Genomic DNA, 13,556 nt, shown 5'->3' with positions numbered 1-13,556 from the left:
TTTTTTAAAGATTTATTTGTCAGAGAGAGAGAAAGAGCATGCGCACAAGCAGGGGTAGTGGCAGGCAGAGGGAGAAACAGGCTCCCCACTGAGCAGGGAGCCCCATTCGGGGCTCGATTCCAGGACCCCAGGATCATGACCTGAGCTGAAGGCAGTCAGACGTTTAACCAACTGAGCCACCCAGGCATCCTGACAACTTGCATTCCTCATAGTTTTCTCTTATGCCATAGTTTTTCTTTTGTGTTGTTTTGTTTAGGTCATAAATATTTATTATTAGGTTTTCATTGTCTAATGACATTTTACAAATCATTTGTGTCTTTGAAGGCATTTTGCTCTGACATCTGCTTAGCATGATTCTTTGCTCCTTGTTATTTGCTTAGGCATGATTTTAGTCCAGCTTTAGCAAGTTAAAATGAATTCCATATGTATTAGAGATCTAAAGTGTAAAAAGTAAAACAACAAAATGTGAAGAAAATATAGGCTAGCAGGAGTTAGACTTTTGAAAAAACTAACTGGTAACCCAAATCCCATTTTTTTTAAAAAAAAGACTTGATTAAATAAAAATTGTAAATTCCTATATGGTAGAAGACACCAGCTAAACCTATAGATTTGAAGAAAATATTGACCACACATAGGAAGAAAGGGTTAATATACAGAGTTTCTGCAAATTGATAAATAGAAGATAATGACTCAATAGAGCAATAAAGGATGGAAACAGTTGATTTGCAGATTAGGACATTGAATGATTGTTTTTTCGTGGAAATGCAAATCAAGACTAGTTCCTTTTTTTGACCCATCAGATTGATATGCTGTAATTGGGAAGCTTGCTGGTGGGAATGTGAATGGTTAAAAACTTTTGAGAAAGCATTTGGCAACATACAGTAAAATAAGAGACACGTATCTTTTGATGCCAGCAATCTCACTTACGGGAACTTCGCCTTCAGAAATAAAAGTAATGGTAAATAAAGATATATGTATAGGGGTGCCTGGGTGGCTCAGTTGGTTAAGCATCTGACTTCGGCTTGGGTCATGATCTCGGGGTTGTGGGATGGAGCCCTGAGATGGTCTCTGTGCTCAGCAGAGAGTCTGCTTGTCCCTCTGCTCCTCCCCCTTCTAGTACATGGACTCTCTTTCTCTCTCTCCTCTCTCTCTCTCTCTCAAAGTCTTTTTTAAAAAAGATTTTATTTATTAGAGAGAGAGAACGCGCACAGCAGAGGGAGGGGTAGAGGGAGAAGCAGACTCCTCGGCGAGCAAGGAGCCCAGTGTGGGACTCAATCCCAGGACCCTGGAATCATGACCTGAGCTGAAGGCATATGCTTAACTGACTGAGGCGCCCTCAAATAAATAAAGTGTTAAAAAAAAAAAAAGGTGTATAAAGATCTTCATTGCAACATTATATAATGTGGCAAAAATGGAAACAGGATGACTACTTGTCATATAGGAGAATAATTGAATAAGTTATGGTGTACCTGTACTAAGGAATGTAATATAGCTATCAAAGAGAAGATTTGTATCTATGTGCTTATATTCTGTATAAAGGGTATCTGTAATGTATATTTAGTGAAAAGCAGGTGACGGAGTAATATATATGTGTTGATTCCATTTTTGTAATAATTTGATTATTAGAAAAAAACCTCATAGACGTTAGAAGAGGATGTGCACTTGGGTGATAAATTGGAGTGGGAGGCAAAGAGACTGGTACTGTTATGGTGTTTGTCCAAGAAAGAAGGCCAAAATGTGGCAAAGGAGATAGAAGATGGATGGAGAGTATGAGAAAGATTCTGGAGATAGAATAAATAGGATTTAAGCTGGGGGAGAGTCATCCTAGAGTAGGATTCAGGTCTAGGAGACCTGATGCTGTTTATTGGTAAAGGGAAAGAGAAGGAACAGTTTTGGAGGGAAAAAAATAGTTTAGATTTAGAACATAGTGTTAAGTGAAAGCTGCGGTATCTAGTGAGCAGGTGGAGATACATACGTATAAATCACAGAAAAGGGAGCTGAATTTGAGACCTGGATTTAGATAAGAGCAGATAAGGAGAGAAGGGTACCTTTTCCAGATCCATGTTGAGATTGTTGTAAGTACTGGTATTTTTCCCCTCTTACTTCCTTCTTTATGATTTACACATTGCTAGGCTTTTTGGTTTCCATTAAAACTGTTATTTAGGGGCGCCTGGGTGGCTCAGTCGTTAAGCGTCTGCCTTTGGCTCAGGTCATGATCCCGGGGTCCTGGGATCGAGCCCTGCTCAGCGGGAAGCCTGCTTCTCCCTCTCCAACTCTCCCTGCTTGTGTTCCCTCTCTCGCTGGGTCTCTGTCAAATAAATAAATAAAATCTTAAAAGAAAACAACAACTGTTATTAATAGATGATTTCCTATTTTCCAGACAAACCAGTTTCGCTTGTATTGTCGCCAGGTTTATTAATAGTTTCTGTGTGATTTAAGAGAGTTGTGCAAGTATACCTTCCACATTGCTGATGCTGTACACTAAGTTAGCTCTACTCTCATTTTTCCCTTCGATGTTTTCATTTCCTCTTTGGTATTAGTTTTAAATCCATTTCCTTTTGCATTTAGGAGAAAGAATGAGCAAAGCAGAGTAGTTGGTATTAAGAAGTCGTTATTTGGCTAGCATTTGGACTGGTGGAAGATCAACTTAGAGAGTAGTCAGAGGCTACTTGGTAGAGGATGTTGAATAGTAAAATCTAGATTTTATTTTGTAGGCAGGAGTGAGCACTTGAAGGAATCTCGAGGTGGGCTTTGATATAAACAAATTGTGCTTCAGGAAGATAACTGACAGCAGTGTGAAAAAATGGATTGAAATGGCAAAGGGGTTGGAGGTAGAAAGCAGGAAATCCAGGTAGGTGTGAGAGATGATGAGAATCAAGGCAATGTTGGGGATAGTGGCCGTCACCAGAAAGAACAATCAACACTGTCTGATTATTGGATCTGGGGGATGGAGGAAATATCCAAAGACTATGACTAAGAACATGCCAATAAAACTCTTAGAGAAGTCTAGAGCAGTTTTTAGGAAACTATAATCTCAATTTGAGGCATGTAAGTGCTTAAACCTGTACTGTATAATTGAATGAAGGAGAGATAGGCTGTAAGATTTGTAGAAAATTGAGGGACTGCTGGGGGTTCGGGGCTATGGGGAGAAGTGGGTCAAAGAGTACAAACTTACAGTTAGAAGATGAGTAAGTTCTGGGGATCTAATGCACAGTATTATGATTATAGATAACAACACTGTACTATATACTTAAAAGTTGCTAAAGTAGGGCGCCTGGGTGGCTCAGTTGGTTAAGCGACTGCCTTCGGCTCAGGTCATGATCCTGGAGTCCCTGGATCAAGTCCCACATCGGGCTCCCTGCTCGGCAGGGGGTCTGCTTCTCCCTCTGACCCTCCCCCCTCTCATGTGCTCTCTCTCATTCTCTCTCTCTCTCAAATAAATAAATAAAATCTTTAAAAAAAAAAAAGTTGCTAAAGTAGGGGCGCCTGGGTGGCTCAGTCATTAAGCGTCTGCCTTCGGCTCAGGTCGTGATCCTAGGGTCCTGGGATCGAGCCCCGCATCGGGCTCCCTTCTCCGCAGGAGGCCTGCTTCTCCCTCTCCCATTCCCCCTGCTTGTGTTCCCTCTCTCGCTGTGTCTCTCTCTGTCAAATAAATAAAATCTTTAAAAAAAAAAAAGTTGCTAAAGTAGATAGATCTTAAATGTTCTTATGTCCCAAAATTACTAAAAGAATGGTAATTATGTGAGGTGTTGGAGATGTTAACTAACATTACAGTGGTAATTATACTGCAGTATATGTATATCAGATCAACACAGTGTATATCTTAAAGTTGTTTTGTGTCGGTTATATCTCAATAATGTTGGCAAAAATGAAGGATGGATCTGACAGATGAAACTTTCAAGGATGAATATGGTTTCTGAGGGAGAGAGTAGAGCAAACGGACTAAGGGAATTGAGTCTTTGAGATATATCCATATTTGGGGTGCTAGAGAAACGTATGTAAGGTCAAATAATTTTCATTAGTATTTGGAGGAAATACCTCTTTAGTTCTGTAATATTAGTTGATGTGATTTCCTTTGATTCCCTTCCAAACATACTTTACCTGTGACCATATCACTTTTCATGGATGCCCCTAATTTCTAGTCCACAAAGCTAGTTATTTCTTTATTGTTTATTTTTAAGATGCTAACACTGTCTAGGTATTTGGGTATTTGCCTTTGGATTCCAAGGCAGCACTATCCAGTAGAAATAGAATGCAAGCAACATATATAATTTAAAATTTTCTAATAGCCACACTAAAAAAAGGTAAAGAGAAATGGATGAGGATCATTTTAATAATAAATTTCTAAAATGTTATCATTTAAACATGTAAATATAAAAAATTAATATTTTCCATTCCTTTTTTTGTACTAAGTCTTTGAAATCTGGTGATCCCGGGACCCTGGGATCACAACCTTAGCCGAAGGCAGACGCTTAATGACTGAGCCACCCAGGCGCCCCTACTTTAGCAACTTTTATACTTTCAGGACATCCCAGTTCAGGGGCTAGCCACATTTTAAGTGCTCAGTAGTGACATGCGACTAGTTTCTACCATATAGGTCAGTGTAGTTTCTAAGGTTTTAAAGACTATGATGAGATGAGTTCTTTCTAGGAAACTCTTCAAGCTGCTCAGTCATAAATTCATGAGCATTTATTTCTTTGATTTGCAGCCTGCTTGAGGTATATAGAAATAACACAAGCTTAGAAAGGGAAGTAGCATAGTATTTTAGTGTCTGAACTCTGCCTGAGAAAATCCTTCATCTCTGCCTATAGAGTAGAAGAAACCAGTGCGTTAGGCTTAAACTAGCATTCAACACTCTAGGCTTTTGCCATAATTCTCATTTAACATTATAATCTTCCTAGCAAACATATATAAGCACCTTTACTAGTATTTCTTAACACTTTCAAGCCTTCCCATTTACAGTAAAACCTTCCAGATCATACTTCTTATGATGATTATTAGTAATCCTTATTAAATATATCCTTTGCTTGAACATGTCATTTTTTTAATGTGATGCCAAAAATTGATGGTATATTTCTACAAGCATTAACTTAAATATAAATTAGAAAAGTTTAAATGAATTATATAAATATCTCATTACCAGGAATTAGTGAAATTAGAAGTTACTATAATTTATATTTTAATTATATTTTATTTATTACATACTACATATTATTTTCAAAATTGAAAATTAATGAAACATTAAATGTGGGGAATTATGAAGTAGAACAATAGGTATTTGTATGAATTGCTATGTGTATTATTTAATATATAAGAAAAAAGTTTTTGTAAATCAGTGAACTAATTTAAAAAATATATTGAGATCAATTTTGAAAATCATTGCAAGGAAAATGTTAATATTTATTGATTATAAATCAAGGCTGAATATTTGTATCTAGTGCTAGAATATAAATTGTTGAAAATTGTATTGCATTAAACCAGGAAGAAAAGTACCTAGTTTCGATTATCAGATATAATTTAGCAATGGGCTAGTTAGGGATTTTCCTATGGGTTTTGTTTTCATCTTGTTTACTTGGGATTTAAGTAGAATAGGAAAAAGCAAATCAGTTAATAGTTTCAGAAATATTTTCCAGATATATTTATATACTTAAATATATTCTTAAGTATATTAGTCTTTCATAATACTTTTATTCTCAAAAGTTTAAAAACATATTACAGTTTAAATATAGGTAGGGGGTGCCTGGGTGGCTCAGTCAATTGAGCGTCCCACTCTTTATTTTGGCTCAGGTCATGATCTGAAGATCATGGGATGGAGGCCCCAGCTGAGCTCCTGGCCCAGGGATGGGGGGAGTGGGGAGGGAGTCTGCTTGAGATTCTCTTTTCCTCTGCCCTTCCCCCGATTTGGTATGAGTGTGTGAGTGTGTGCTCTCGCTCTAAAAATAAATAAATGTTAGGTATTAAAGATAACTGGATTTTCACTTAGAGTTTAACAAGTATATATACTTTTTATATAGGTTAGCAGATTTTCAAGTTGGATGCTTCCCCAATGTTTTTGATCTTTTGAGTAGTTATTCTATTATTATATTTCTAACTGTTGATTAAGATTTAGAAATAATTCCTTTTTTTTTTTTTTGGCAGAGATAAAAGCAACAGTGTTTGATGACTGCAAGAAAGAAGGCGAATGGAAGGTAGAATTTGCATATTTTGCCCTTTAATTGAGGACATCAATATATTGTCCTTATTATACTTCTGTAACAGTATAGAGTCTGGAACCGTACTGATTGCGTTCAAATCCCAGCTTCACCACTTGATAGCTGTGGCTTCTTGGATAAATTCCTTGATCTCTCTGTTCCTTGTTTATAAAATAGGGACAGTATTACCTCATAGTTTGGTTGTAAAGATTAAATGAATTAATCCATGGCAAATGATTACAACAGCACCTGGAACATTTATTATTCCAGAAGTGGAATTTTATAATTTTAAGAAAATTTGATGTTAAACACAAGATACATTTAAAATGAAAAAGTTCTCAAATAAGTAAATAAAATGAACAAGTTCTCTGCTTCAAAATGGAAATGTTTCTTTTTGCTTACTTATGTATGATATTATATGTATGTATATTGAGAAAATAAATCTCCAGGTCATACAAGTTAAAAGGTGAGTTGAGATAATTTTGCCTGCTGCCCTAATATTTTCATTTTATGTCATAAAAGGTCTATGTTTGAGTAGGTTTAATGTATTAAATTCTGTCTTTTGTGAATTCTTGGCAATCAAGTACTTATACTATTTCTTAATTGATATTCATTTTAAGATAATGCTTTTAGATGAATTTACCACTAAGCTTTTGGCATCATGTTGCAAAATGACAGATCTTCTAGCCGAGGGTATAACTGGTAAGTGTTACTAATACTCATCATGAAAACGTTTTTTATTGTGACTGGGAAAGTTTGAAGTATTAATAAATTTTAGTCATTGTGTTTCTGAAGAGGTTATGTTTTATTTTTATAACGCTAGCCATAATTACACTGGACATTCTTTTCTCTGTGAGTCTTCAGAATAAGCCCTGGAAGTTTTTTCTTCAGCTGAGATTATAATTCAGTGCTCCTGACCAAAATTAAGTCAATTGCCTTGTTGAGTTTGTTATTGACATTTTTAACTCTTATATATTTGATAATGGTTTTGAATGTTGACACACTGGGTTTACCTCAGTGTTTTTATAAATATTGCTGGTTTTCACGTATTGCTTTAAGTGGATAGTAAGATTGTGTTATAAAATCAAGGCGCCCCATGACAACCCTTTAAAGAGATCTTAAATACCCTCACTGATAATGAGGAAACTGAGACTCAGAGTTAAATATAGAGGTGCCTGGGTGGCTCATTTGGTTAAGTGTCTGCCTTCAGCTCAGGTCATGATACCAGGGGCCTGGGATCGAGCCCTGCATCAGGCTCCCTGCCCAGTGGGGAGTCTGCTTCTCCTCCTTCTGTGTGTGCTCACTCTCTCTCTAGCTTTCACTCTCTCTCTCAAATAAATAAATAAATAAGTTTTTAAAAGTCAAATATAATTCTTTTATATTTTGGAACTTAATGTAGGATGTGTACCCTCTGTCACTGCTACTTGTTAGGTTCAAATGTACACCAGTATTTTCAAGAAAACCTGAGCATTGTGTACAAGGGGAGGATTATCTAAAAGCTTTTATATGTTTATTTTGATACTTATGTATAAAATCTTTTCTTTTTTTTTTAAGAGTTTATTTAGTTGACAGAGAGAGAGACACAGCGAGAGAAGGAACACAAGCAGGGGGTGTGGGGAGAGGGAGAAGCAGGCTTCTCGCGGAGCAGGGAGTCTGATGCAGGGCTCGATCCCAGGACTCTGGGATCATGACCTGAGCCGAAGGCAGCCGCCTAACCGACTGAGCCACCCAGGCACCCCTAAATATAAAATCTTTAATATATAATCTTTTATTATTGATTATATATTCAGTTTGTCTTTGTGGTATTTATGGTCTTCTCAGTGGAAAAACTCTCAACTAGAAATTAGAAGATTAAAGCCTTGATTTTTCTACTATTGGACAAATGTAATATTGATTAAGCCACGAAGTTTAAGTTTCCAGAGGTCATTCTGATTTGCAACTAGAGTGAGAACCATTTGCTAATGTGTATGAAAACTCTGTGAAACTACAGAAACATTTTGCACTGTAAGGAGGTTTTATTGAATTTTTGTAGACCATTGTTTCTTACTGTGTGTTCAGCGTTGATAGATATTCTTCAAGGAAAAGATTCTGTTGGCAAGTACGTTTGGGAAATAGCATTAGACAAAGCTAAACAGGTTTCTTTAGGACTTTCCAGAGATTTTTTTCTATGCCAGCGGGTATGTGGATCCCCTGGGTTCAGGTGTAGTACTCAGTTTTCTAAATTTATTTGACCACAGAAAGCCTTTTTTTTTTTTTTTTTTGAGAAGCATTTCATAAGGACTGTTTATCATGGAGAACATTGCTTCCTTATATGTGCTCACCTTGGTTTGCTCTGGTTTAATCATCATCATATCTACCAACTTGAACTTGTCCCAGTCCTTTTGAGTCCCACATGGGCTCTCAAATTGAGATTCCCTCGATTAGACTTGGCATTGCAGGTTCAGTGATCATACATTCTGTCATCATTCAGGTCATTTGCGAAAATATTCAGTACTGACTTAGAAGTTTTAAAAAATTGATGAGAAAAAAATAGAACCCTTTTAAAAAATAGACTGGGAGTTAGATTATTCCTTTGTCACTGTATAGGAATAATCATAAAAATCTTTTTAAAAAATCTCTTATAGATATCCATTTTCCAGGGAATTGAAGAAGTGGCACTTTGTGCTATTAATAACCAGACATTTAAGAGTATTTTCAAAGTCTGTATTCTAAATCATATCATAGTATTTTCACACATTAACATGTACATTACCCACCAAACATAATAGTATATATAGCATAAGATGACTGTAAGACACTTGATTTTGAGTATTAAGCAATAAAAGTAAGTTTATACAGATTTAACCTTAATCTTTTTTTTTTTTTTTAAGATTTATTTATTTATTTGAGAGAGAGAAAGAAAGAGCACAAGCAGGAGGGGCAGAGGGAAAGGGAGAGAGAATCTGAAGCAGATTCAGTGTGAGGCCAGGCTCGGGGCCTGATCTCAGAACGCCAAGTTCACTACCTGAGCTGAAACCAAGAGTCGATTGCTTAACTGACTGTGCCACCCAGGCACCCCTAACCCTTAATCTTTTAAAGGTGAAATTATAATTGTTGGGAATGGAGATAAAAATAAAATTAAATATTTCCTTGGAAACCTTATTTGGTATCCTAATAGAAGCTATGATAAACCTATACTTCACTAGTATAAATATAGGAATAAAAAGGTGAATCGCCATATTTATCAGAGAAGTCCAACAGTAGCCTCCCTTGCCTATCAGATTAATCTTTTTTTTTTTTAAGATATTTATTTATTTATTTATTTATTTATTTATTAGCAAGAGTGTGCCTGCACACAAGTGGGGGGCGGGGCAGAGGGGGAGGGAGAGAGAGAATCTCAAGCAGACACCCCGCTGAGGACAGAGCCCCATACGGGGCTTGATCCCTTAACCCTGAGATCATGACCTAAGCCAAAATCAAGAATTGGATGCTCAACTGACTGAACCACCCAGGCACCCCAAGTTTAATCTTTTTAATTCTTTCCAGGACCTTTGCCACTTTAGTCTTAAAAGATGGTTCTCTTGATTTGTAGAATGATACTTTAGTTTTTTTTTTAATATAGCTTTAACAGTTAATTTGACAATTTAGAGTTTACTAGTTTTAAATTTACTTCACTTTACGTAAGTTAACCTTATGAACTTCTTAATTTCAATAATAAAACTATAATTGAGTAAATTGTGATATTTCATTGTTAAAAATATAAATATTGCATAGTTTTAAAAGAATAAGAGTTAATTAGCAGTTTATTTAAAGAATATTATAGTAGTTAAGGGGCACCTGGGTGGCTAAGTCGTTAAGCGTCTGCCTTTGGCTCGGGTCATGATCCCGGGGTCCTGGGATCAAGGCCCGCATTGGGCTCCCTGCTCCGCAGGAAGCCTGCTTCTCCCTCTCCCACTCCCACTGCTTGTGTTCCCTCTCTTGCTGTGTCTCTCTCTGTCAAAAAAAAAAAAAAAAAAAAGAATATTATAGTGGTTAAAAACTTGGATTCTGGAGTCAAACAGATCTGGGTTGGAATCTTACCTCTTCTGCTCTCTGGCTGTGTAACTTGGACAAGTTACCTAACAACTTCAAGCCTCAGTTTCCTTATTTGTAAAATACTTACTTTATAGGTTTGTTATATAATACTTACTGTAAGGTTTAATAGATAATTCATGTTAAGTGCTTAGCCTGATATCTGGTATCATATTTGCTATTATAGTAGAATATTTTTAAGAAGAAATACATACTTTCATTTTTAATGCATTTTCTTGCTTTCTTCATGGCTTGTTGCTTGCTTATGCTGGTAGACCTAACTATGAAATAGCTGCTTTATCTTTTTTTTCCTCATCATGAGCACTTAGCCCAGAGTTTAGTTTTAGGGAAGATATAGTTTGGGGATTTTTTTTTTTTTAAGATTTTATTTATTTATTTGAGAGAGAGAGTGCAAGTGGCAGAGGGGGAGGGAAAGGGGCAAGCAGACTCTGCTGAGCATGGAGCCTGATGTGGGACTCAATCCCAGGACCCTGAGATCATGACCTGAGCCACAATCAAGAGTTGGACACTTAACCGACTGAGTCACTGAGGCATCCCTACATTTTTGGGATTTTTAAAGATTTTTTTTTTTTTGACAGAGATAACGAGAGCAGGAACACAAGCAGGGGGAGCAGGAGAGGGAGAAGCAGGCTTCTCTCCAAGCAGGGAGCCCGATGCAGGACTCGATCCCAGTACCCTGGGATCATGACCTGAGCCAAAAGCAGATGCTTAACGACTGAGCCACCCAGGCACCCCCATTTTTGGGATTTTTAAATTTATCAAATGGAGACAAAGAAAATGTTAAACCCAGTATATGTAAATATGTTTCCCTATTATAAATAAGTAAAGCTTATTTTAAAATTGTTTCAAATGTATAAATACTTGGTTATATAAAATTACTTTTTTTTTATTAGTTGTGGAGAATATTTATAAGAATCGAGAACCTGTCAGACAAATGAAAGCTCTTTATTTTATCTCTCCAACATCAAAGGTGAGTATTTTCAATCTTTAAAAGGCATGTTCGTCATTCACCACTGACATCATTTTCTCATAGAAAATTCAAATAAAACATTCTTTATTAGAAAAATAGTGCCATAAACTAGTTTGCTTAGGAAAGTTTTTCTATGTTAGAAAATCGTTTCATTTGCACTCTTCTCAATGAGAATATATTAAGTGAAAAATCCCCCCTCCCCCATATATGAAAGCAGAATTTAATTGTATAAAACGGTAGTTTCTTTGAGTAATTTGTTACTCAGTGCTGTTCCTGTGCAACCATATTTTTTGGGACGACAGAAATATACATAAAAGAAATAGTCTTGGTTTAATCCTTTATCTTAGTGACTTCTCTATAGCGTACATTTATGTATACATATACACACATGTATGTATGCATCTAAGCGTGTGTGTAAATATGTTTTATATGTCAAAGGAGTATCTTAGTCTGTGATCTGTAATTGAGCTCATACTTAAAGCCAAACTTTTAGAGCCAAGTAAATACCATAATATCTGAGAATTTTCCAATACATCCTTTGGCATATTCCCACTCAGAATGTTAAGTTGGCAATTCCAGTTTCATTTCTTCTGATTCTATTAGACAGCAGGAAAAAAAATCAGACATTCACTGTTTAGTCTCTGAATATTGGCTGCTGGTGTTTTTTTCTTTTTTTAAATATTTATTTATTTTAGAGAGAAAGAGAGTGGGAAGGAGGAGGAGAGGGCGAGAGAAACCTAAGCAGACTCCGCACTGAGAAGGGAGCCTGATGTGGGTCTTGATCTCAGGACTCTGGGATCACGACCTGAGCCAAAACCAAGAGTCAGATGCTTAACCCACTGAGGCACCCAGGCGCTCCTGGCTGCTAGTGGGTTTCAATGACATTTATATCCTAACGCTAATTCTTAGCATTAACAGATAATGGTATGAAAGACTATGTGGCCATTGAAAATGAGATTTCTAGGAAATTTTAGTGATTTAAGTAATTGTTCATTTTTAATGTTAAGTGACAGAAGCAGGATACAGAATTGTGTATTTAGTAAAGGAGCAAAGGACTCAGAGAAAATGGTACCTGAATGTGGCTCCTTTTTCTACTATAACCAACTCTAGTTTCTCTTTCAGTCCTGAGTCGATTACCTGTGTCCTACAGCCCTGTGGGTACCAGTAAGGGCTTGGGCTCATTGGACACTAGTGGAGAAACCTAGTGAGAGACTTCTTTCCTCAGTGGCTTGGTGAGCCCCTGAAGACCAGTGTCAGAGTGTTCCCAACCAGGGGTCATAAAATGACAGATTTCAGGAAGAGTTTCGCTATAAGAGATTTTCTGAACCCCAGGGGAAAGGTCAGTTGGTGAAAAAGAGAAGCCCTGGTGGTTTGTTTGCTTATATACCTATAGCCCTCAGGAGGGGAAATCTTTTTGCCTTCCTCCTTTTGTGGAACTGCCTGTATTTAGGATTCTTCAACAACAAACCTAAGCCTCCAACGAGTTGACAAAGGAAAGCATTGACACATCTAAGTGGGTCAGCTGCCAGAGAGAGGAAGTTCAGTAAGAATGAAGAAAATACACATCTTATAAAATATAGCTGCTTGGAGAGAAGGACGATGACCTGAACAGAAAAATAACACACATAAGGAGAGTCGAGTATAGCACATAAAAAACTTCCTGAAGTTCAAAAATGTGATTTCTCAATTAAACAGTTAATTGCAGAAAAGGATAATCCTCATTGAAATTTGAATTAATAGCCTAGAAGGTCAAAATGGAATATCTCAAAGCAAAAAAACAAAGTCATGGAAATTATGGGGGAAAGATAGGAGACTTGCTGGATGAGCCATGAGATCTAACAGAAATAGTTCTAGGACTTTCAGAAGGAGATAAAGAAACAGATGGAGGAGAGATCATTAAATTCTGTGTTCTTCATTTTTGCTTCCAGATCATTGTATCTTTAAAACTACCAGCACTAAAAATAAACAAACAAACTACCAGCACTGAGGCATGTAAGAACTACCAGACTGTATTACCTGCCATTCCTCCTCCTTGCAGTCATTTCCCAACCTCTGGGTCTTTCATTATCCCTTGACAGTTTTACTCCTAGCTCACTGTTACTCTCTTCAGCACCTCTTCAATCATAGTCTCAATGGTTTCGTTATCCAGATAAGATAACATTTCCAGTATGTTCATTGGCTTCTCAACTCCTTGATTTGTTACCTTCTGATGGTCTTATGTATGGCTTCCAGCTTCTCTGTCACTGAATTGTTCCTGAATCTTCTCATTGCTGAAACTGTACTCTGTTCATACATATTACCTTACTACTTAGGTTTTTAGCTAT

The 13,556-nt window shown here is 36.7% G+C and overlaps 1 protein-coding gene across 2 annotated transcripts in view; it reads left to right on the top strand.

Annotated features, from left to right (window-relative positions):
- Positions 1-13,556, top strand: part of STXBP3 (syntaxin binding protein 3) — a 51,474-nt gene that overhangs the window by 6,787 nt on the left and 31,131 nt on the right. For both annotated transcript variants that reach the window (XM_032422197.1, XM_032422188.1), the window contains exons 2-4: positions 6,139-6,188; positions 6,812-6,893; positions 11,156-11,232. In XM_032422197.1, the coding sequence (XP_032278088.1) occupies positions 6,139-6,188; positions 6,812-6,893; positions 11,156-11,232 (209 nt within the window). The remainder of the gene's footprint in view (positions 1-6,138; positions 6,189-6,811; positions 6,894-11,155; positions 11,233-13,556) is intronic.

This window comes from Phoca vitulina, unplaced genomic scaffold (genome assembly GCF_004348235.1).
Source record: "Phoca vitulina isolate PV1807 unplaced genomic scaffold, GSC_HSeal_1.0 scaffold2, whole genome shotgun sequence".
Lineage (NCBI taxonomy): Eukaryota > Metazoa > Chordata > Mammalia > Carnivora > Phocidae > Phoca > Phoca vitulina.
The sequence above is the reverse complement of the archived record's forward strand: the minus strand, read 5'-3'. Positions and strand labels throughout refer to the sequence as shown.